Source organism: Chiloscyllium punctatum, chromosome 32, assembly GCF_047496795.1.
Source record: "Chiloscyllium punctatum isolate Juve2018m chromosome 32, sChiPun1.3, whole genome shotgun sequence".
NCBI classification, from domain to species: Eukaryota; Metazoa; Chordata; class Chondrichthyes; order Orectolobiformes; family Hemiscylliidae; genus Chiloscyllium; species Chiloscyllium punctatum.
Window position 1 is genome coordinate 71,232,383 of NC_092770.1, and position 25,255 is coordinate 71,257,637.

Here is a 25,255-nt window from a genome sequence, read left to right on the forward strand (position 1 = left end):
ATTATGTACCAATGAAGCTGCCAAAACACCTCTGACAGACATGTAGAGATAATCTAGGAGAAAGTGAGGACTGCAGATGCTGGAGACCAGAGTTGAAAAATGTGGTGCTGGAAAAACACAGCAGGCCAGGCAGCATCCGCGGAGCAGGAGAATCGGCGTTTCAGGCATAAGCTGAAGAAGGGTTTATGCCCGAAACGTCGATTCTCATGTAGAGATATTCCCCTACTTGCAGCTCCTCAAGAGCTCTGCCTCTCCAATTCCAATCTCCTCTGTGTCTCTGTTTCCTTTGCTGAATCCTTGGCAACTGGGCATTCAGCTGAATTGGCTCTAGGCTCCAGAATTCCTTCCTTAACTTTGAGAGCCTCTTCCTCCTTCTCTAATCTTTTTGATTTAAAAGCTTCCTCTTTTACCAAGCTTTTGAAAAACTGTTGTAGTGCTTTGTTCTGTAGCTGAGTGACAAAATGGATCTGTTGTCACTTCTCTGAAGGGTCCTGCATTGCTTCGCAGCATTCTTAATGCTGGATAAATGTCCGTGTTAATGGTGCACTTTGCCATGGGGTTTAACATGGAGGAATTCAAAAGCAGCAAGACCAGTGAGTAAATGTAGAGAATGCCTCAGTTCCCCTTTTCCTTTTCCTATTCCTTTTATGGATGAATGCACCTATTCCTTTTATGGATGAGGTAGACCAAATGTAATTATACGTTCATTCAGATGTACTTTACACATGAATTAAAACAGAAAATCAACAGGACTCAGATGGAGATAACCAGAGAACAGATTTCCATTTGTTTTGACACTTTGTTCTACTGATACCCTTTTATACTGATGAAGTGTGTTTTTATCTTGAATTACAAAGCTAGTTATCCATCACTGAATGCTCCAGTATCAGTGAAGCATAGGGACTACTTGTTTTCCCTTTCACTTTCATTTGTTTGAATGACAGTTTTTAAAAAAAGTTTCAATCAGTAAAGAGATTTCGAATGGATGTACTATTTAAAACAATTGTACGGATCAAACTGAAAATGATATCTTTAATATTTAAAGCAGATTCGTTCATCTTGGTATTTTCACACTGTCACAGAAATTAATCAAATCCCTGCTCCTCAGTGTGGAGCTTCCTCATCAGGTGGATGAATCAGCGAATCGGTCTTGAACAATCAGTGTTTCTGATTTCCTGTAATAGACCTTAATTGCTGAAAATTGGAAGCCTTCTGTGTGTTTACATCAGGATTATCGTCTTCTAATTCTGTAACATTATCTCTGACCCCACTCCATCTCCCTGAACCTCTACTTGTGATGGATGAGAGGTTTTCACTCGTGTTAAAGGACTCAGGATATAAAGCCACACTGAATAAGACCATGCGCTGCAGGAACAGAATTAGGCTATTCAGCCCACTGAGTCTGATCCACCATTTGATCATGGCTGATATGTTTCTCAACTCCATTCTCCTGCCTACTTCCCAGAACTCTTGATCCGCTTATTAATGAAGAACCTATTCATCTCTGTCTTAAATACACTCCGTGATTTGGTCTCCACAGCTTTCTGTGGCAATGAGTTCCACAGCTTCCCTCCAGCTGAGGAATAGAACCAGGCGAACACGTAATTCACTTTAATTCTGAAGCTTTCTTGTATAGTTCCACTCAACTAACTGGGAGAGTTTTTTGTTTTTAATTAATTAACTAATAATGTAGTTAATTGTTCATGAGGTGGCAGCTTTCCTATCCCATATTGTCCTGAAGGTGAACCACTTCCTCAAACCGCTACACCCTGTTTGGAATGGGATATATACTCTATTATTAGGGAGGGTGATCCAGGTCTTGTCAGCACAATGAAAGAGCAGCGATTACAAGTCAGTCAAGAGTAGTGTAGGACATAGAGGAGAACTTGCAGGTGATTCCATTCTCCTGCAGCCTTCGCCCTTCGAGTTGGTCGATTCAGAACTTGATGGACTTTTGGCAGGTTGCTGCAGTGCGTCTTGTGAATAGTACACCCCGCTGTCACCAAGTATCAGTGTGAGGTTGGCGGGGGGGAGGCTGTGGGGAACGTTTAATGCAATGAGTGAGATGTCAGGCAAGTAGGTTGCTTAATCTAAGTATTTTGTAGCAGCTACATTCATCCAACACACATGGGATGTATTCTATCACATTCCTGACTTGTCATGTATAGATGGTGGGGAGTCAGGCGTTGTGTCGATCAGAAGCACCATATCCAATCTCCAATCTTCTTGTGTAGCCACGGTACTTATATGGGTGGTCTGGTTAAATTTCAGGTGAATGGACAAACCAGCATATTGATGGTAGATCATTTGGCAATGGTAATACTGTTGACTGTCAAGAGGAGGTGGTTGAACACATCGCAGCCTGTCCTAAGTACGAATATGAAGTTTTGTCTCCACAAGAACTGTTTAGTGATTAGTCCTACTAATGCTAGTGTGCACAGATGCATCTACCAAAGGTAGATGGATGCAGGCAAAATCAAATAGCTTTTCCCGTCCTCGTGCTCCCCTCACCATCTACTGCAGATCAATCTGACAGACATATCATTCAGCACTCAAGTCAGCTTGCTTAGTATTGTGCTACCAAATCACTAGTGGCAATGCACATTAAGAACCTCCAGCCAGACTATTCCTATCCTCATTGCTTCTTCTAAGTGATGTTTTTACCAGGAGGTCTGCAGACTTGCCAGTGGGTGGTAATTGGCAGGAGGTTTCCTTTCCCCCTCTTGACCCAATGCCATGATACTTCACAGGTTCTCCGTTCCTAAAGATGGCTCCCAGGGTAACCCTGTCCCAGCTGTATACCATGGTGCTGCCACCTCTGATGCATATATTCTTCTGGTGGAACAGAACATATGCCAAGGATTGTTGTAGGGGTTTCCAAGTCACTGGCTGTAAAGTAGGATTCTACGGTATTGCTGTGTTAAGCTGTTCCTCGGCCAGTCAATGGCACAGCTCTCCCAACATGTTAATGTTGGTCTTGAATATAAAAGCAGGGATGTACTTCTGAGGTTGTATATGGCTCTGGTCAAACCACATTTGGAGTATTGTGCGCAGTTTTAGGCCCTATATCTCAGGAAGGAAGTACTGGCCCTGGAGCATATTCAGAGAAGGTTCACGCGAATGGTCGCAGGAATAAAAAGCTTAACATATGAGGAATGTTTGAAGACTCTGGGTTTATACTCGATGGAGGTGAGAAGGATGAGGGGAGGTTCTAATTAAAACTGACTGACAGAATGCTGAAAGGCCTGGACAGAGTGGACATTGGGAAGATGTTCCCATTGGTAGGACAGACTAGGACACAGCCTTAGAGTAAAGGGAAGACCTTTTAGAAAGGAGATAAGGCGAACCTTCTTCAGCCAGAGAGGGGTGAGTCTATGGAATTCGTTGTCACAGAAGGCTGTGGAGGCCATTGAGTATATTTAAGACTGAGATAAATGTGTTTTTGAGTATCAAGGGTTACAGGGAGAATGGGGTTGAGAAACTTATCAGCCATGATTGAATGGCTAAGCAGATAGGTCAAATGGTCTAATTTCTGCTCCTATCTCTTACGATCTTAATGTGAAGGACCTTTGTAGGTTAGCGGGACATCGACATATCTGGTGTGCTGAGGCTGATGCCAGTTGAACTGTCTTGGGTTTTCTCTATTTATGGAAGCCATTAATGTGGATCAACTGAAAGGAATTGGTCTGTGAGGCTGATTGTTGCCCTCCTCAACCACTTGCTTAGTTGGAACTGGAACACTATACTGAGCATCCAATTATCTATTTGATGTCAAATCTCAAGAAGACAGAGAGTGTGTTCTATTTTCAACAATAACTTGAATTTGAATAGTGCTTCTGATGTAATTAAATATCCCAAGGCCTTTCAGACAGTCATCATAACAAATATAAGGCAATATTAGTGCGAAAAACCATTGGTTTGGCTGCAGAGCTGGGTTTAAAGGCAGGGCCTGAAGAAGGAGAGAATGCTAGAGAGGCAGAGAGATTTAAGAATGACCTCCAGAGCTTCAGCGTTAGGAAGCTGAAGGCAGGTTCTCAAGGTTGGAACAAGTAAAGAGAGGAATTACTATGGCTGGGACTAGGAGAGTGCAAATATCTCAGTGGTATGTGGGCCCCAAGAAGATTAGAGATAGGGTGGAGCAAGGCAGTTGTGGAATTAGGAACAAGGATCACAATTTTAAAATTGAAATGTTTCTTAACCTACAGACAATGTAGGTGACTCCTACTTCTTTGACCTTCTGCCAGGGGGTGCAAGCTTGATGCTTGTGCAAGCTTTAATTTGAGCTAGGATAGCAGAATTTTACAGAATGTGGAATGTCGTTAAGAGTGCATCAGAATAGTGCATTAAAATCCAATAAAGATGTATCACATATATTAATAGCATTTGGGAATTTGAACCTTTAAAGTAGTTGGATTTTAGCTTTAATTCTATGAAGGTAACTTCTATTTTTTTTAATATAACAGTGATCTAAATACATCCAAGAAATACATTTCCAAGAAAGCATTTGATTCAGTTAAGTACTAAGCAGGATACCTGTGATGGTTAGTTGGTAAAATGCTTACTTTGCTGAGTTTACAAAATATAAAGAAAAGAGTAGGTGGAGGTTGGTGGCGCTGGGTTTAGTTCTGTCCAGTTTAACAGAGTAAGGAGTTCAGTTCCGAAGAACAGTTACTCCTAGCAGATGCATCCATTTTTAGTCCAGGATACAGTTTTCACCCTAACAAAGAGAGTAGGTTTATGATGTCTCTAAGCCGTGGAAGTTTGTCCAGGAGTGTTTTTTTAAGTGATCAAAAATGAAAGGAAGTTCATTCGGGTACAATTGGAAAGACACTGTGGACCTAATCTCAGCAGGCCAAAGTGGTGAATTAGAAAGAAATTAAGTAAGAAATTAAAGAGTTGAGTTAGGAGTGGTATTTCTATTCATGAATTTGTAAGAGTTATTGTTCAGATACAGGTTGAATCTTTGTTTTCTATGTAAACTGTAATATATAATGTAAGTGTAATATATAATGTAACTTGTTTTGAGTTTGTGTAAAAAACTTGTGTTCTTTTGTTTAAAGAACATTGGCAGCTTTATGTAAATGTGTTCAGTGACTGATATGGTAACCAACTACAAAAATCAAGCTTATGAGCTAACAATCCACTCTGTTTCACTTTGCATTCTGACTTCTCCAGCTGGGGGTCATAACAAGAGGTATCAAAATAAGGGTTTCAATAGTGATGCAGGAATGGAGGTAGACAATTGTTAGGGAGTCAGAAATAGTGGGGAAGGGGGTCTTTATATGGTATGGGGATGCGTTTGAAAGTCAATCCCATGACCAGATATGGCACCAATGTTGTGAAGAAACGATTTGGTGAGAGGGCTGGAGTCAGTGACTGGGGAGTAGAGTTTGCGGAAGGCTTGGAGGAAGTTGTTTTTAAAGGTTGGTTTTATTCACCATGAGATGTCACTTGCTAGGCTGACATTATTGACCATTTCTAATTGCCCCGAAGAAAGTGGTGGTGCTGAGCTGCCACCTTGCATCCCTGCAGTCCATGTGGTGTAAGGGAGGAGTTACAGCATTTTACAATTTACAGTGAATGTACAGCTATACAGTTTCAAATCAGGATGGTGTGTGTTGGTGCGGAGAGGATGTTGCAGCTGTTGGTATTTCTGCTGCCCTTGTCCTTCTAGATGCAGAGATTTGGCAAGTAATGTCTGAGCAAGCTTGGTGAGTCACCAGCGTGCATCTTGGAGATAATGCACACTGCTGCAACTGTGCGTCAGTGATGAGGGAAGTGAATATTGAAATTATTAGAAGGGGTCCCAGTTGTTAGGGTTGTTTCACTCTGAATGGTGTCAGGCTTCTTGAGTGTTGTTGGAGCTGCACCCATCCAGGTAAGTCGAGAGTATTTCATCGCACTCCTGATTGTACCTTGGTGATCAGTGGGAAGATTTTGATGGATCAGGAGGTGAGTTAGTCAACAGAATTCCCAGCCTCTGATCTGCAGTCTTTATATGGCTGTCCCTGTTCAGTTTGTATTGAATGGTTAACCCCATTTTGATAGTGGAAGAGCAATCAGGCGGTGATAGTTAAATTCTGTTGGCACTTGTGTGGCATGAATATTCCTGTCCACCTCTCAGCCCAAAACCAGAGAATTTGAGTCTTGCTGTACTTGGTACGATGTTAGTTCTGGAAGACTATTCTCCAGACTTGCTGGAATAGTGCTGTCAGAAATAATGATAACCAAGCACTCACATTGAGGTATTCTCGCTGACAGCAAACCAGAAAATAAAATGCGTTGTACTTTTCACTTTTATTTAAGGTTTTTACAAAGGACCGAATAAATATATGGGAAATTAACTTGGCATTAAGGTAGAAATTGAAATGCTTTTTAAAAATCGTTTTACAAATATTATATTGGTTTTGCAGGGTAATTAAGACTAGAGGGCATAGGCGTAGGATGAGAGGGGAAAAATTTAAAAGGGATTTAAGGGGCAAATTTTTCACATAGAGGGTGGTGCGTGTATGGAATGACCTGCCAGAGGAAGTGCTGGAGACTACTAAAATTATGAATAGGAAGGGTTTAGAGGGATATGGGACAAGTGCTGGCAAATGGGACTAGATTAGTTTAGAATGTTTGGACACATGGACGAGTTGGACCGAAAGGCCAGCTTTTCTGCTGTACTCGATGACTCTATTTAACAATAAAAGTGAAACTGGTAAACCATAGGTACACTTGCTCCAAGAGGAGGAATTTTATAAAGGTATTATTTTCAATTTTTTAAAATGATTTCAAAAGGCAGATTCTGGTAAATTTGGAGATTTCTAATCGATCGCAGTTTAGAGGGATCTTTAACAGTGCCATCTATGGGAAGTGAAGAATCGCTAGAAACAGCTTCTTGATTTCCGCTGTTAATGTGAGATATGCAGCTCCAAGAGATTGCTGTCAACTTCAGAGCAGTAAAGACAGCGAGCATTGACATGTTTACTACTGTTGCTATCACAAATCCCAAATCCAATTATCCATTCCTGAAGCTGAACTGAAGAAACTTTGGTAAATTCATAAGGAGGGGAGTTTTCCAATGCATTGGTCTAAGAACTTGCATTGCAAATTTTACAGTGCCAAGTTCTATAAGATGTCTTTAGACCAGAAGCTGCCTGGTCAGACTGCGGGATCGATTATTCTTTCGAGAAAGGTTTGTTGTATGCAGTCAAGATTAAAAGATCTCTGAATGAAGTGCAGCCAATAAATCAAATTCAACGACATGATTATAGATGATAATTGCATTTTGGTCTATTGACTGAGATGTCTGTTAGCCAGGATTTGGTGATGTTTGGAACAATAAATAATTACAAAGCATTACCTCATGGTCCTCTAACAGTTCAGTCATTTAGGATGTGATGAACTTATCCATTAACCTTAATGCTTTCCAGTAATTAACATCGTTCCTGATGAAGGACTTTTGCCCGAAACGTTGATTTTTCTGCTCCTCGGATGGTGCCTGACCTGCTGTGCTTTTCCAGCACCACTCTAAGCAGATAAATGCGAGGTGCTGCATTTTGGGAAAGCAAATCTTAGCAGGACTTATCCACTTAATGGTATGGTCCTGGGGAGTGTTGCTGAGCAAAGAGACCTTGGAGTGCAGGTTCATAGCTCCTTGAAAGTGGAGTCGCAGGTAGATAGGATAGAGAAGAAGGCATTGGGTATGCTTTCCTTTATTGGTCAGAGTATTGAGTACAGGAATTGGGAGGTCGTGTTGTGGCTGGTACAGGACATTGGTTAGGCCACTGTTGGAATATTGCGTTCAATTCTGGTCTCCTTCCTATTGGAAAGATGTTGTGAAACTTGAAAGGGTTCAGAAAAGATTTACAAGGATGTTGCCAGGGTTGGAGGATTTGAGCTACAGGGAGAGGCTGAACAGGCTGGGGCTGTTTTCCCTGGAGTGTCGGAGGCTGAAGGGTGACCTTATAGAGATTTATAAAATCATGAGGGGCATGGATAGGATAAAAAGGCAAAGTCTTTTCCCTGGGGTCAGGGAGTCCAGAACTAGAGGGCATAGGTTTAGGGTGAGAGGAGAAAGATACAAAAGAGACCTAAGGGGCAACTTTTTCACGCAGAGGGTGGTACGTGTATGGAATGAGCTGCCAGAGGATGTGGTGGAGGCTGGCACAATTGCAACATTTAAGAGGCATTTGGATGGGTATATGAATAGGAAGGGTTTGGAGGGATATGGGCCGGGTGCTGGCAGGTGGGACTTGATTGTGTTGGGATATCTGGTCGGCATGGACGGGTTGGATCGAAGGATCTGTTTCCATGCTGTATATCTCTATGACTCTATGACTCTAATCTCCAGTATCTGCAGTCCTCACTTTCACCTTCAGTCCTGTACCTATTTGCTTTGCTCTGGGATCAACAAATAAAATCTCCATTCCCTTTCAGAAAAGCCAATAGTGTAATGAGCAACTATTTAGCTTCTCATTTCGGACTGCTGTGGCACAGTGGCAGTGTCCCCACCTATGAGCCAGGAGGCTGGGCTTCAATCCCACCTTCTCCAGAAGTGCACAATAACATCTCTGACCAGATCGATTTGAAAGCATCCTGGATAATCTACGTATGAAAGAACATGCTGACTCTCCAGTCTTAATTATAAAGTTTAACTGGGGGAAAAGTACCCTTGAAAGCTGACAGGTCTTGGCAGTAGGGACTTACACGATGGGCAGAGAAAGAGTGAAGCGGTCAGGCTAATAGGAAATGTTTTAGATAGAGGAAAAGACCGATGTTTCTGTGCCCAATGACATGATTTCCAAGTTACCTCATTGATGCTTGGGTCAGGAATTACACAGCTGAAAATGTGTTGCTGGAAAAGCGCAGCAGGTCAGGCAGCATCCAAGGAACAGGAGAATCGACGTTTCGGGCATCAGCCCTTCTTCAGGAATTCTCTTTCAAGAATTTCACATAGAGGTTGCAGGACATTTGTTCTGCAGGAGTGTGAACACCCAGAAGACGTACTCCACGTTGCTAGGAACGACATAAGCAGTAACTTGGTCCTGCAATCTGAATTTCAGAAGCCAGGTCGTAAAAGTGGGGCCTCCAGTTTACTCCCAGAGCCACAGCCAAAAGAGCACAGAAATAAAGTAAGACAGATGAATCTGCCTTTAGAGACACAGTATCAAGGTATGGGATAGGTAATTTACAAGTGAGATGAAGAAATATTTCTTCACTCAAAGGGTAGTGTACCTATAGAATTCTCTGCCACAAAAGTCAGTGGGACGTAAGGTACTGAACATGTTCAAGAAGGTGATAGATATATTTTTCGATTTTAAAAACATTAAGGGGTATATGGAGAAAGCAGCAATATGGCATTGAGATAGAGGTACAGCCAACCTCATATCGAAACATAGACTCCCAGCAGTGTGAAAGTAGGCCATTCGGCCCATGAAGACCACACTGACCCTCCGAAGAACATTCCACCCCCAGACCCACCACCACAGCCCTGCCCTTTCCCCATGGCTAATCCACCTAACCTACATGTCCCTGGACACCATGAGCAATTTAGCATGGCAAGTCCACCTAATCTGCACACCTTTGGTGAAAACCAGAGCATCTTGAGGAAACCCAAGCAGACACGTGGAGAATGTGCAAACTCCACACAGACAGTCACCCTTGGCCGGAATTGAATCCTGGGCCTTGGCGTTGTTTTAACTTGCCGAGTAGTTAGGGTGTGGAATACACTGCCTGGAAACGTGGTGGAGATAGGTTCAGTTAGAGCATCCAACAGGGTATTAGATGATTATATAAATAAAATCAATATGTAGTGTTGTGGAGAAGGGGTAGGAGATCGGCACTAAGTTAAAACACTCAGAGTCACTGCAGACATGATGGGCCAATTGGTTCACCCTCTGCATCATACTAATTCTGTTGTGTATTCTCGTCTTTAATTTTTTTTGCCTTATTGTCGAGGAAAGTTTCCAAACAGTTGTAAAATGATCCTTATGGTAACTGTATATTTGTTAACTGTTGTTATGAAGGTGTAAGAGGTACTGTACCTTTAAGAGAGGTGAAGGACTTAGCAAGAACGCAGACTGCTGGAGAATTTACAATGTAACATTTGGCCCAGCTGCTGGCAGTACCTGGGTTGCTATGAGACAAAAAACAAATTCAAATTTGGCCAATCAGTTTAAATTATGCCCCAAGATACTAAACTCCAGTCAAGTTTGAATTTGGTATTTTAACAAATTTAAAACCAATGAAACAATGTGATGCTTTGGGGGTATAAGACCAAGAAAAATTGACCAGTTGGGGGAGAACTGTCAGAAGACCAACAGATGTAGGTTGTTAGTCAGTACTCTGAGAGTTGCCTGTCCTGAGAAGGAGGTTTGCACAGGAAAAAAGATCGACACCGACCTGGAGAGCAAATCTACAAAGGAAGATCCCAAGAGAAGATTCGACAGCTGGCTGGTTTTAAAATTTGAATTTTTCTGTAAATCTTAATCAGGGGGGGTTTATTGGGCCAGTTTTGTAGAGGGGAAGGTGAAAGATAGGTTTAGATAAATGAGCTGTAAATAGTTGTTAGTTAATTATTTTTTGTTAGTCTTTATAAAATTAAAGTTCTTAATTTTTACTTTAAATGGTGACTTTTGGGATAGTTCTTTGCCTCTTGAAATTTTAACAGATTACAGTGTTACAACACAGAAATAATTTCTGTGTTGCTGGTTTAAATTGGTGGGGCGGGGGTGGGGGGGGAGGTGGATGGTGGTTACCCCGTGTTATGAACTCTTCTACCAGAAGTTAATGTTCAATACGGGAAGCAAAGCGCACATGGATAGTCGAAAGCTATGATTTGTGCTGGGGGCAGTGAGGATCTTTTGATGCCTATGGATATTTGTGTGCTCATGGCAATTGGCTTTTAGATGCCTACTGATATGCCAAATGGCACCAAACCCTGTCTGAGCCATGAGGTGAAAGTTTGAGAGTGATCGTTCATGACTTTGATGTACGTTGTAATCCTTCCTTAACTCCGCATCAAAGTCCTGGAAATCCCTCTTTTAGTGCCACTGAGAGTGTCCCCAGAAGGACAGTCACCACCAGCGTCTCAAGGGCAGTTTCACAAGGACATCCAATGCCAGCCTTGCCGGCAATGCCGGTAAAGGAACATTTTTTAAAAATGCAGTGTCCACCATTTCTTAAAGCGAAATTATTCTGTGTAGAGCATGGTATGATTGTTATGATGATATATAAACAAATCTATTAAACGTTTCTATTTTTGAAAAAATCAATTGTTGCCCAAAAGCTTGAAGTAAGAAATAGCATATTTTTGCTGTACCAAAACGCTGCCAGATTTCTGCTGGCTAGGTCCTCACTCTCACCTTTCACGCATTATCCCTGTGCTTGTTCATGTGTATTGGCTCCCAGTTAAATAGTGATTCAGTTCAGAAATGCTCTTGTTTCCCTGCCTGATTTCACTACACCCCATCTCTGTCGTCTTCGACAGCCCCGCAATCTTCAGATATGTGAGGCTTTCTTATTCCCGCCTCACTAGCGTCATCCAGTATTCATTAGCCCAGCATTGGAGGCTGTGCCTTTTGCTATCTAACCCTGAAACTCTGGTTTTGAAGAATTATTCAGCTGTACATTACAGAAACAAACCCTTTGGTCCAACTCGTCAAGTCGACCAGATATCCAAAACTGACCTCGTCCTGTTTGCCAGAACCCAGCCCATATCCCTCCAAACTCTTCCTATTCAGCTACCCATCCAGATGTCTTTTAAATGTTGTATGTTGACCAGTCTCCACCACTTCCTCTGGCAGCTCATTCCAAACATGCACCACCCTTTGCATGAAAATGTTGTCCCTCAGGCCTCTTTATATCTTTCCCCTCACACCTCTCGTTTTGGACTTTCCCACCTGGGTAAATGACCTTGGCTATTCACCCTATCCACGCCCCTCATGGTTTTGTAGACCTCTATGAGGTCACCCCTCAGCCTCCGATGGTCCAGGGAAAATAGCCCCAGCCTATTCAGCCTCTCCCTATAGCTTAAACCCTCCAATCCCAGCAATATCCTTGTAAATCCTTCCTAAATCCTTTCAAGTTTCACAACATCTTTACTGAAGCAAAGAGACCAGAATTGTACACGGTATTCTGAAATTGGCCTCAGCAATGTCCTGTACAGCCGCAACATGACCTCCCAACTCCCAATACTCACTGCCCTGACCAATGAAGGAAAGCATACCAAACGCCGCCTTGACTATCCTGTCTGTATAAGACTCCACTTTCAAGGAGCTATGAACCTGCACTCCAAGGTCACTTTGTTCAGCCACACTCCCCAGGATCTTACTATTAAGTGTACAAGTCCTGCCCTGAGTTGCCTTTCCAAAATGCAGCACCTCACATTTATCTAAATGAAACTCCATCTGCAACTCCTCAGCCCATTGACCTATTTGATCAAGGTCCCATTGTGCTACTTCACTGTCCCCTACATTACTAATTTTGGTGTCATCTGCAAATTTACTAATCACAACTCCTATATTCATATCCAAATCATTTATGTGAATATCAAAGGCAGTGGACCCAGCACCGATCTTTGTGGCACACCGTTGGTCACAGGCCTCCAGTCTGAAAAGCAATCCTCCACCGTCACCCTCTGTCTCCTACCTTCAAGCCGATTTTGTATCTAACTAGCTAGCTCCCTCTGGACTCGATGTGATCTAATGTTACTAACCAGTTTCTAACAAGATTTGTCTCCCTAAAACAATCTCCATCCTACTGTTAATACACCTCCTAAAACGTATCTGTTTGACCAAGCTTTTAGGCAGCTCATCTTTACCTTATTGAGTGTCACTCCATGTCATCTATTGTTTTATAAAGCTCCTCTACTGCTTTATATTATAGAAAATTGCTGTATAAATGCAGCTTTTTTGTTGAGAATTAAGTGTGTGCCAGGTAAGACTCGTTTTACACATATTATTACTTAGAGCAATTTAATCCAAATGAATGCATGTTAAACATCAGGTGAACGTATTAAATATTTCAATGATTGATGTGAAACTGATGTTCTGAACAGGTTTGGGATGGCACCCAATGCCCTCACCCACTGTGGCAGGTGCCCGTGGATGCGAGTGCCCTGGAGGGAGATCCTGGTGATATCCATCGACTGCGCACACTGGCTGTGGACGTACTGGTTTATGATAACCACATTGGAGCTGCAAACTTCCTCAAGGTACAGTGTCAGAGCAAACTGCCTCAATCGCTGGGATTGATTGGAGGGGCTCATTGAGATGTTCAGACAATGACTCACAATCTGGGGGCAGATTGAACTCAGTTCACTCTCTTTCTCTGGATAGCTTAGGTAAATCTGCTTGAGTTTGGTTTAGTTTAGTGTTTTGGTGGGACAGAAACTTGTATTTTCCCTGCCCTGCCATATTATTTGAGAACATGCTTTAACTTGGCCAGGGTTGTGATTTGTTCTTCAGCAGAGTTTACCAACTCCTGGAATGTGAAAGTGTTTGGTCTTTGGTTCCGTTTGTTTGTGGTTTTGTTCTGTGGCCTTTCTGCATCAGAAATAGAGCTTGTTGGAGACCCTTGCTGCCCAGCAGATGGCCAGAAGAGTGCGTTTCCAGTAGACATTTCCATCTCTGTTTAACCCAAACAGAGAGAGCCAGCAGATCTGACTACATCTGTGAAGAAAGACTGCAAAGTTCATTTTTCAAGTCAGCCGTAACTCTTCTTCAGAGCTGAATGGCGTTGGAAAATAATGGTTCTGACGCAGAAAGAGGAGCACGGAAAGGAACAGATTGTGCGGATGCTGAGAACAAAAGATAAAAGGAGTGCTAATGGTGGTATATAGATGCAGAATGGGTGCTGATGGTGTTCATTGTGTTTGGGGCCTTTGGCATTGATGAGGGAGGAGATAAAAGGAGAAGTGTTACTCCTTCTGCAACAGCATAGGAAGATGCATGAAGCTGGGGCAAAGTGTTGGGAGTGGCAGGCAAGTAGTCTTGAGGGAGGGGCACAGACCAGGTGGCATGCTGACAGTGGAGGGGAGGGGAAGATGTGTTTGGTGGTGGCATCCTGGTGGAGGTGGTGAAATTGGAGGCTGATCCTTTGAATGTAGAGACTTGTGGGATGGAAAGTAAGGACAAGGGAAACCCTGTTGCTAATCCGAAGGGAAAGGAGAGGGTGACGTCAACAGTGTCGGAATAATCGTACTCAAAGTCAGAAAGCCATTTTTAACATTGAATTCAAAACAACGTTTACCAGGTGTTGTGTGGTTTCGGTCAAATGACCAGCAAGCCAGCTGGGGAGATGATTGCTATGGTGTTTGCTGACTTCACTTTTACCAGCTCCAGAGAGAGGGCCAAAGGCAGGATCATGCAAAGGTCCATAGCAGCAGAAGTGCTGTTATTAGCAGCCTGCAGGTCGGCGGGGGTAGGGAAAGGTCCCAGCTGGCTTAGAAGCAAGCCCCTGGAGCAGAAGGTTGGATTAAAGAGAAAGACATCCTGAAGAGTGTTAAAAGATAGGAGTTTAGGAAATCCATGTTAAGCGAAAGTTAAGTTGGGTGGCTAGTTTGTTTTAATGGTCCAGAGATAGACATTAACTGAAGAAAGTAGCATCTTTTAATTTATGAGAATTTACCAAAATGAAACTGGTTACACCCATGCCAGTTGAGAAAAAGGCTTTAATGTAGAGATAGGAATGAGTCTTCATTGAGGTTTAAGTGTTTGTAAGAGTATAGCTCGGATAGAAGTGATGAATCTTGCTCTCTAGTAGTTATAATAGACCAGTCATTCTGTTTAGTATAACGCAGTTCACATTGTTTTTAATGTAATAAACTTCCGTCTTCATGTTTTAAAATACATTGCCAACCTCTTGCGATCTGTTCATTAACTGACCTTCATGGTAAACAAAAAGGAAACTTTACGGTCTCTCAAAACAGGTTTTACTCTTGTCCCATGTTAGCTGGGATCATAATGTGATTTGTCCCAGAGACAGAGCTGTGTCCTCCTTTGACCTTTCCATTGTAGGAATTACATTGAACCAAAGAGAGCATACTGTGTAGATTCACCAAGTTGAAGTCTGGGATAAGAAACTTGGTTGTGATGAGATTTGAAATGCTGAAGCAAATTCTGTCAGAGCAAAGGGATTTAGGAGGCGAACTCATTTGTGTTATTGATTACCTGACTTGTAAAAAACTTACTATCTTCAATAGGGGATATTGGTGATGAGGGATCATCAGTTCTTCAAGACTTTCATCTGCACGATGACAGTTGTCACAGTCTCTTTATTAACAAGGGAATTAGCAAGGCAGGGAATCAGTGCATCTTTCTTGGAATGTGGATACATAATTGAATTTGAGGAAAATTCAGATTAGGTTCAGCACAAAGGTCTTCCTCCTTCATTCTATATCAGATGGTTAATTTATACAGAATTAATATTCAGCATTATGAGATTTTGGTTCAATTATTTTGAAGTCCTGAACATTTCTACTGAAGTGGTTTGGAAGTTATTTCATTGTTGGATAAGCAAATGACATGGTTATGGGTGTACACAGCAACATTGAGAGATGGAGTTCAAGATGGAGTGTGCTTTCATCACTTTCGGCCATTTCCTATAGGGTGACGCTGGGACCTGGCACTGGGTAGAGGTCCATGCAGAGAGATCAGTAAATGTTGCTGGACAGGAATAGAAAGAAAGCTAATAAGACTGATGGAACGTTGCACTTTATCTCGGGGAGGTTGGCTGTTATATTATAGTTCTTAAAAATTATTCTTGAGATTTGGACGTCACATGCCAGCATTTATTACCCAGAGGGTAGTTAAAAGTCACCCACATTGCGGTGGGCCTGAAGTCACATATAGGCCAAGCCCTGTAAAAGTGACAGATTTCCTTCCCTAAAGGACATTCCTGAACCAAATGAGCCTTTACAAGAATTGACAGTGAAATACCAGCCTTTTACTTCCTGACTTTTCTTCTTAAATGCAAATTTTAATATGTGCCATAGTGGGATGGACCCCAGTGACCCAGAGTTCTGGATTGTGACAAACATCCAGTGACATAACCATTATACCACCACCTTCTCTCTCATTAGACCTGTCTAAAGCACTTCATTCAGTTCTCAGAACTGCACCTCATGCACAATGTATTGGACTAGGAGGGGATTCTCACTGTGCAGTCATCAAAATAGTACTGAGACTAAGTGTTATAAGTAATGAGGACAGTTTGCATTGACTAGGCTTGTATTCCCTTGAGTCGAGAGTGTGATGCTGGAAAAGCACAGCAGGTCAGGCAGCATCCGAGGAGTAGCAGAGTCGACGTTTTGGGCAAAATTCCTGAAGAAGGGCTTTTGCCTGAAACGTCAATTCTCCTGCTCATCGGTTGCTGCCTGACCTGCTGTGCTTTCCCAGCACCACATTCTTGACTCTCATCTCCAGCATCTGCAGTCTTGACTTTTGCCCTGTATTCCCTTGAACCTAGAAGTTTGAGAATAATCAAATTGAGGTGTTTAAGGTGCTTTAATAGGGTTCATAGAGTGAATCTCTTTGTTCTGATGGATGGAGAGAGAATCCAGAACAGGAACCTAAAATTAGAGTGAGGCTGTTTCAGTGAGATGTTAGAAAGTACTTAATCTAGATCAGGAACGCTTTCACCAGAAGGCTATTGAGATTAGATCTTTGACAGTTTGAAAGCTGAGTTTCATAGACTTTTATTCCACAAAGTTTCAAAGGATAAAGAATCTAAGTGTGTTTATTGGGTTGAGACCAGCATGGTTAGATTAATTGGGTTTTGAAGGTCTGACCGGACTGCTCTTCCTCCTAACATGTGTAAAAATATCTTTGGAACTAAACATCTGAACATGTGTACCAATAGCAAGGCCTCTTATGAAATTAATGAATTAGTTGAGCATGTGAGTGAAAGTGTGGGGAGGGACACGCAATTTTACATGTTGTCCCCTTTGACAAAATGATTCCTGAGCGGGAGGTTTTTTTATTGTGTTTGTGATTTTGGCTCTGAATTTTTTTTGAGTTGAGGAATCCAGGTCTGGCTGCTATAGGATACATGTTGTGAAACTTGAAAGGGTGCAGAAAAGATTTACAAGGATGTTGCCAGGGTTGGAGGGTTTGAGCTGGAGGGAGAGGTTGAATAGGTTGGGGCTATTTTCCCTGGAGCATCGGAAGCTGAGGGGTGACCTTATAGAGGTTTATAAAATCATGAGGGGCATGGATAAGGTAAATAGACACGGTTTTCTTCCCAGGACGGAAAGTCCAAATCTATAGGGCATTGGCGTAAAGTCAGAGGTGAAAGATTTAAAAGGGACCTAAGGGGTAACTACTTCACGCAGAGGATGGTGCGTGTGTGGAATAAGCTACCAGAGGAAGCTGGCTCAACTACGACATTTAAAAGGCATGAGGATGGGAATCTGATTAGGAAGAGTTTAGAGCAATGTGGGCTAAATGCTGGGATTTAGGACGAGATAAAGTTAGGATATGTGGTCAGCATGGACAAGGTGGACCGAAGGGTCTGTTTCCATGTTGTACTTCTCTATGGAGCCATGTTGTCGTAGCTGCTGAAAATATGTTGGGTGAATCATCTCGACAGAAATCATGTGGTGGGAAGTGTAATAGCTGGATATGTGCAACAGGGGTCAGGAGTCACACTGTGATACCAGACTCTCTATTGTTTCTTGTCAGACTGAGCCATGTCATGTAGTGTGAATGCTGTCAGAATAACTGAGGTCAGTTTGAGCAGTTAGAAATATGATCTTGATATAAATTATTTTTGGAGTTTTTCACAAGTATTTGTATTCATAGCAGCTGGTGGAATTTGACTTTAGTTAATAAATCTGGAAGTTAAAGCTAGTTATCCTGATGATGACCTACCAACTATCACTGATCATTATAAAAGACCATCAGGTTTATTAATATCCTTCAGAGAGGGAAATCAGTCATCCTTAACCGGTCTGGCCTATGTGTGACTCCATGAATGCCCACATAATTCCTGGGCAAATAGGGACGGGAGACAAATATTGCTGCCAAAACCCAATGTCCCATGAAAGAATAAAAACGGTTTTGCTGTTCATCGGTGTGCCCCTTGATCAGGAGGCAGCTTTTCGCTGAAAGGTTAGGTCTGCTGCACACTGTTGATGAGCTGGCATAGATCATGCCAGAATTGCAAAGTGCTAATTATACAAGTCTGTTTTGAATTAAACGTATTCATGGAACGATCAAGATGTGCAGACTCAGCCAATAAGGGACACGCTGCAGCCACCTGTTAATTGCACGCCGGTGAGATTTAAAAGGCTAAAAGCTAAAAGGTCACGGTATGCTCATGCACATTTGAGCATCTGTGTTTTGTTTTTGTTCACCCATATGGTACAGGTGTCACTGGCTGGGTCAGCATTTCTTGCCTGTCCCTGGTTGGCCTTGAGAGAAGCTGGAGGTGAGCTGCCTTCTTGAATGCTGCAGTTCATGTGGGAGGGGAGAGAGCTGAGGGAGTAATTTATTATTGGCTTCCCCGTAAGTTCAGCCGTACAATTCACTCGTGGTCGTGTGTCCCACCGTACACCACTTCAGGGGTAGAAACGTTCCTCTTGGGTTTCCTACTGGATTTATCAGTGACTCTCAGATATATGTGTATCCTAGTTCTGATCTGTCCTACAAATGAAAACATCCTTTCTACATCTACCCTAGCCAACCTATCAGATTAGAACATTGCTGCAAGAGAGCTGACTCTATCAAACATTGCCCCAGCTCAGACCTTGGGATGATGTCTTAGCCTCCCTTTAGACTTCCTCCCTCCATTGTTGGTCCTTGCACATCCCCTTTCCTCTTTCTACCTTTATTAGTCAGGGCATTGAGTACAGGGGTTGGGAGGTCATGTTGCGGCTGTACAGGACATTGATTAGGCCACTTTTGGAATATTGTGCACAATTCTGGTCTCCTTCCTATCGGAAAGATGTTATGACACTTGAAAGGGTTCAGAAACGATCTACAAGGATGATGCCAAGGTTGGAGGGATTGAGCTCCACGGAGAGGCTGAATAGTCTGGGGTTGTTTTCCCTGGAGCGTCGGTGATCTTATCGAGGTTTATAAAATCATGAGGGGCATGGATAGGGTCAATGGACAAGGTATTTTCCCTGGGGTGGGAGGAGTCCAGAATTAGAGGGCATAGGTTTAGGGTGAGGGAGGAAACATTTAAAAGAGACGTAAGGGATAACTTTTTCATAGAGAGGGTGATGTGTTTGTGGAACAAGCTGCCAAAGGAAGTGGGGGAAGTTGGTGCAATAACGGCATTTAAAAGGCATCTGGATGGGTATATGAATAGGAAGGGTTGAGAGGGATATGGGCCAAGTGCTGGCAAATGGGACTAGATTGGGTTGGCATCTGGTTGGCATGCACGAGTTGGTCCAAAGGGTCTGTTTCCATGCTGTACATCTCTGTGGCTCTAGTACAGTCACTTACTTTTGAGTCACTCTCCAACTTTTGCTCGGAATGTCCCATACAAACTCTCTGCGTCTGTAAGTGTGAGAGTCACTGGGTACTCTACAGTAGGAGAATCACTGAGCTGTTCTCTGCCTGCTGACCTTGCGTCCAGGCTGGCTAAGGACAGTTAACCAGATGCAGATCAGGCCCAGAAGCTCCTTATCCTCGTGTGTGAGCCTGGAGGTCACCCTGTGACACGTGCATGCACACACACACATACACATGCACGCGCACACACACAGACACACACACAGCTGCTGTGGAGAGTGCTGGCCTCTCGATTCAAGAGACATGACCCTGTTTGGACGAGATGAAGGAACTATTCAGTGTACTGGTCTGTGTGCGCGCAGTTCTGCTTTGCCTCAGGAATTGGTGTTTATTTTCCAGGTCTTTTTGTCGGTCCAGCTGACTTTTAGGAGTTTGGTTTGAATGACCGAGTGAACTTCCTGCAGTGTATTTTGTGTTTAATTCATGGCTCTGGGAGAGAGCAGGATCTGTGGGTGCAGTTCTGATCCTAGTCTGACTCCTGGCGCCTTCAGTTGTGGAATAATTTCGCTCTGTCTCCTCTTTTGTCCCAAGCGGTGTTTAGATTGAAGTTAAAATGGACATTTCCTGGATGCATTGTAGCTGCCAGCCTCACAGGGCAGAGGTAGATTGTTTACACAAGTGAGCATTCAGGATGTGGGCCATGAGGAGCCTTGATGGACCCAATGGCCTCCTCCTGAGCCACTCGTGCTGAGTCACTGATTGGAAAGTGGTCTCTGGTCAGTGAGAAGGAAGCAGTATGAAGGTGGGGTGGGTGTTCGTTCATGGAGCTCTGGGGCCCCCTGCTGTCCATCCTGCACTTTTCTGCAAGAACTCAACAATTCAAAACATACCTCAAGAAACTAACTGTGTCAGAGCGAGCTTCTACCTGTGCAGGATGGCCGTGACGTTCTCCGGAATGTCCTTCATGCCAGCTTGGATGTGCGGTGCCCACCGTCGTTGTGTCAGACAAGGACTTGTACCACTTTGGATCTGGGCAGCAGAGTTTTCGACGAGTTTGAGTTCAGGAAGTTGAAATGGCTGGACAAGAAAATGGGAGAATCGGAACAGGGCAGAAGCATGGGTGAGGGTTTCAACATCAGGAGGGTGGAGCTAGGACTGAAGAGATGTACTGGAGTCAGAGGGAGGGTGGTGAGGTCTGTGTAAGTAGGACATGGGGGTGATTGTGAACAGTTTGGTCACCTTGGTGGTCAGGAAAGGGTCAGTGGTGAGGAGTTAAAATTTGGGGCTGAGGATAATGGCTTTTCAGCATCCCGTGGGAGAAAGTCGATGCGGAATCCGATCTTGGATACGCAGTGTGACATTGTGGAGGTGTCAAGAGAACTGGTCTTGAGCCTGAGTCGAGATTAGAGTCTTGCTGGAAGAGCCCAGCAGGTCACGCAGCATCTGAGGAGCAGGAGCTGAGTGTTGCCTGTGGAAAGTGCCATTGGATGTTTGAGCGTATGACTCAGGGGCTTGATGCTGATGAAAAATAAGAACGAATTCGGGATCGAGGCTTTTATTTTCAAGGACAGCAGTTCAAGTTGGGAATAGTGAGGTGGAGTCTTAGTTTGCGACTGCACTGGAGAGTTAGCACTGCAGATGATTTTTTTTAAATTTCAAAAATATACTTTAATCATAAAATATTTTGATGATCTGTACAATTGGTGCCATTCATAGGCGCACCTTGCATTTCTTTACATACAGAGATCAGAATTAATCATTCGTATATACAGGACTGTACATTTACCATCCACACATTTAGCTGAGGCGTCAGTGGAGCCCACTTACTGAGTGGGCCCCCTGTTCTTCTTTGGCAGGCAGTATTACACGGTGGTCTTTAATGCTGCAGCAGCCCCCACTGGATTGACCCAGAGAGTACATATTCATTCTGGAGTTAGCCTTTCTGAGGAGGTATCTACCGACTTTACTGATGTAGTGAGGTGAGAGCAAGGTATTTCCCTGAGTGCCCAGGCTGGTAGGTAGGGAATGCTGGATGACTAGAGAAATTGAAGGCTTGGTTAAGAAAAAGAAGGAAGCATATGTCAGGGATAGACAGGATAGATCAAGTGAATCCTTAGAAGAGTATAAAGGCAGTAGGAGTGTACTGAAGAGGGAAATCAGGAGGGCAAAAAGGGGACATAAGATCGTTTTGGCATATAGGGTTAAGGAGAATCCAAAGGATTTTTACAAATACATGAAGGACACAAGGGTAACTAGGGAGAGAAAGGGCCCCTCAAAGATCAACAAGGCAGCCTTTGTGGGGAGCAACAGGAGATGGGGGAGATACTAAACGAGTATTTTGCATCAGTATTTACTGTGCTAAAGGACATTGAAGATATAGAATGTAGGGAAATAGATGGTAACATATTGAAAAAGGGGTGTCGAGAGTGTGGTGCTGGAAAAGCACAGCAGGTCAGGCAGCATCTGAGAGCAGACGAATCAATGTTTCGGGCATAAGCCCTCCTCAGGAAAGGGCTTATGCCCGAAACGTCGATTTCCCCTGCTCCTTGGATACTGCCTGACCTGCTGTGCTTTTCCAGCACCACACTCTCGACTCTGATCTCCAGTATCTGTAGTCCTCACTTTCTCCATCTTGAAAAATGTCCAGATTACAGAGGACGAAGTGCTGGATGTCTTGAAATAGTTAAAAGTGGATAAATCCCTGGGACCTGATCAGGTGTACCCTAGTACTCTGTGGGAAGCTGGAGAAGTGATTGCTGGGCCCCTTGCTGAGATATTTGTAGCATCGATAGTCACAGGTGAGGTGCCGGAAGACTGGGGCTTGGCTAATGTTGTGCCACTATTTAAGAAAGGTGGTAAGGATAAGACAGGGAACTATAGACCAGTGAGCCTGATGTCGGTGATGGGCAAGTTGTTGGAGGGAATCCTGAGGGACAGGATGTATATGTATTTGGAAAGGCAAGGACTGATTAGGGATAGTCAACATGGCTTTGTGCATGGGAAATCATGTCTCACAAACTTGATTGAGTTTTTTGAAGAAGTAACAAAAAAGATTGATGAGGGCAGAGCAGTAGATGTGATCTATATGGACTTCAGTAAGGCGTTCAACAAGGTTCCCCATGGGAGACTGGTTAGCAAGGTTAGATCTCATGGAATACAGGGAGAACTAGCCATTTGGATACAGAACTGGCTCAAAGGTAGAAGACAGAGGGTGGTGGTGGAGGGTTGTTTTTCAGACTGGAGGTCTGTGACCAGTGGAGTGCCACAAGGATCAGTACTGGGCCCTCTACTTTTTGTCATTTACATAAATGATTTGGATGTGAGCATAAGAGGTACAGTTAGTAAGTTTGCAGATGACACCAAAATTGGAGGTGTAGTGGACAGTGAAGAAGATTACAACAGGATCTTGGTCAGATGGACCAATGGGCTGAGGAGTGGCAGATGGAGTTTAATTCAGATAAATGTGAGGTGCTGCATTTTTGGAAAGCAAATCTTAGCAGGACATATAAACTTAAAGGTAAGGTCCTAGGGACTGTTGCTGAACAAAGAGACCATGGAGTGCAGGTTTATAGCACCTTGAAAGTGGAGTCGCAGGTAGATAGGATAGTGAAGAAAGCTGTTGTGGTTCTGTTCGCCGAGCTGGGAATTTGTGTTGCAGACGTTTCGTCCCCTGTCTAGGTGACATCCTCAGTGCTTGGGAGCCTCCTGTGAAGTGCTTCTGTGATGTTTCCTCCAGCATTTATAGTGGCCTGTCTCTGTCGCTTCCGGTTGTCAGTTCCAGCTGTCAGCTGTAGTAGCCGGTATATTGGGTCCAGGTCGATGTGTTTGTTGATAGAGTCTGTGGATGAGTGCCATGCCTCTAGGAATTCCCTGGCTGTTCTCTGTTTGGGTTGTCCTGTCGTGGTAGTGTCGAACTCATGTTGCTTGTCATCCGCATATGTGGCTACTAAGGATAGCTGGTCGTGTCGTTTCGTGGCTAATTGGTGTTCATGGACATGGATTGTTAGCTGTCTTCCTGTTTGTCCCTATGTAGTGTTTTGTGCAGTCCTTGCATGGGATTTTGTACACTATGTTGGTTTTGCTCATGCTGGGTATCGGGTCCTTTGTCCTGGTGAGTTGTTGTCTGAGAGTGGCTGTTGGTTTGTGTGCTGTTATGAGTCCTAGTGGTCGCAGTAGTCTGGCTGTCAGTTCAGAAATGTTCTTGATGTATGGTAACGTGGCTAGTCCTTTGGGTTGCGGCATGTCCTCATTCTGTTGTCTCTCCCTTAGGCATCTGTTGATGAAATTGCGCGGGTATCTGTTTTTGGCGAATACATTGTATAGGTGTTGTTCTTCTTCCTCTTTTTGCAGTTTTGGTGTGCTGCAGTGTGTTGTGGCCCTTTTGAATAGTGTCTTGATGCAACTTCTTTTGTGTGTGTTGGGGTGGTTGCTTTTGTAGTTCAGGACTTGGTCTGTGTGTGTGGCTTTCCTACTAAGCTATCCTTTGTAGCCACACACGCGGATGACAAGCAACATGAGCTTGACTGGGACAACACTACTGTTATAGGACAAGCCAAACAGAGAACAACCAGGGAGTTCCTAGAGGCATGGCACTCATTCACAAATTCTATCAACAAACACGTCGACCTGGACCCAATATACCGGCCACTGCAGCGGACAGCTGGAACTGACAACCGGAAGCGACAGAGATAAACCACTATAAATGCCGGAGGAAACATCACAAAAGCGCTTCACAGGAGGCTCCCAAGCACTGAGGATGTCACCTAGACAGGGGACGAAACGTCTGCAACACAAATTCCCAGCTCGGCGAACAGAACCACAACAATGAGCACCCGAGCTACAAATCTTCTCACAAACTAGTGAAGAAAGCGTTTGGTATGCTTTCCTTTATTGGACAGAGTATTGAGCACAGGAGTTGGGAGGTCATATTGCGGCTTAAAAGGACATTGGTTAGGCCACTTTTGGAATATTGCATGTAATTCTGGTCTCCTTCCTATGGGAAAGATGTTGTGAAACTTGAAAGGGTTCAGAAAAGCTTTACAAGGATGTTGCCAGCGTTGGAGGATTTGAGGTATCGGGAGTGGTTGAATAGGCTGGGACCGTTTTCCCTGGAACATCGGAGACTGAGGGGTGACCTTATAGAGGTTTATAAAATCATGGGGGGCATGGATAGGATAAGAAGAAAAAGTCTTTTCTGTGGGGCTGGGAGTCCAGAATTAGAGGGCATAGGTTTAGGGTGAGAGGGGAAAGATATAAAAGAGACCTAAGGGGCAACTTTTTCACACAGAGGGTGGTACGTGTATGGAATGAGCTGCCAGAGGAAGTGGTGGAGGCTGGTACAATTGCAACATTTAAAAGACATCTGGATGGGTATATGAATAGGAAGGGTTTGGAGGGGATATGGGCCGGGTGCTGGCAGGTGAGACTAGATTAGGTTGGGATATTTGGTCAGTATGGACGAGTTGGACCAAGGGGTCTATTTCCGTGCTTTATATCTCTCTGATTCTCTGACTGTAAATGCTGCTGATGCTTTTGAATGTGCTACCGTCTGTTTGTTTCCTAAATAACATCAAATAAGATTTAGATCTGCAAAAGGTGCCTTTTCATTCCTGTCCCTGCTCATCGAAGATTGGGCTGAAGTCAATGCAGTTCTCTACATTGTTCAACAAGAATATTGACAGTCCCAGGCATGGGTCTGATTGCTGAAGTGGCCATTCAGTCCCTCTAGCCTGGTCTACAGTGAGTTCACTGTGATCCTGGTTGATCTGCATCAACATCATTCTCTGGGATTTTGTACACTACATTGG

The 25,255-nt window shown here is 43.6% G+C and overlaps 1 protein-coding gene across 3 annotated transcripts in view; it reads left to right on the top strand.

Annotated features, from left to right (window-relative positions):
• Positions 1 to 25,255, top strand: part of pot1 (protection of telomeres 1 homolog) — a 331,735-nt gene that overhangs the window by 249,895 nt on the left and 56,585 nt on the right. For all 3 annotated transcript variants that reach the window (XM_072552655.1, XM_072552656.1, XM_072552657.1), the window contains exon 10: positions 13,046 to 13,201. In XM_072552655.1, coding sequence (XP_072408756.1) covers positions 13,046 to 13,201 — 156 coding nt within the window. The remainder of the gene's footprint in view (positions 1 to 13,045; positions 13,202 to 25,255) is intronic.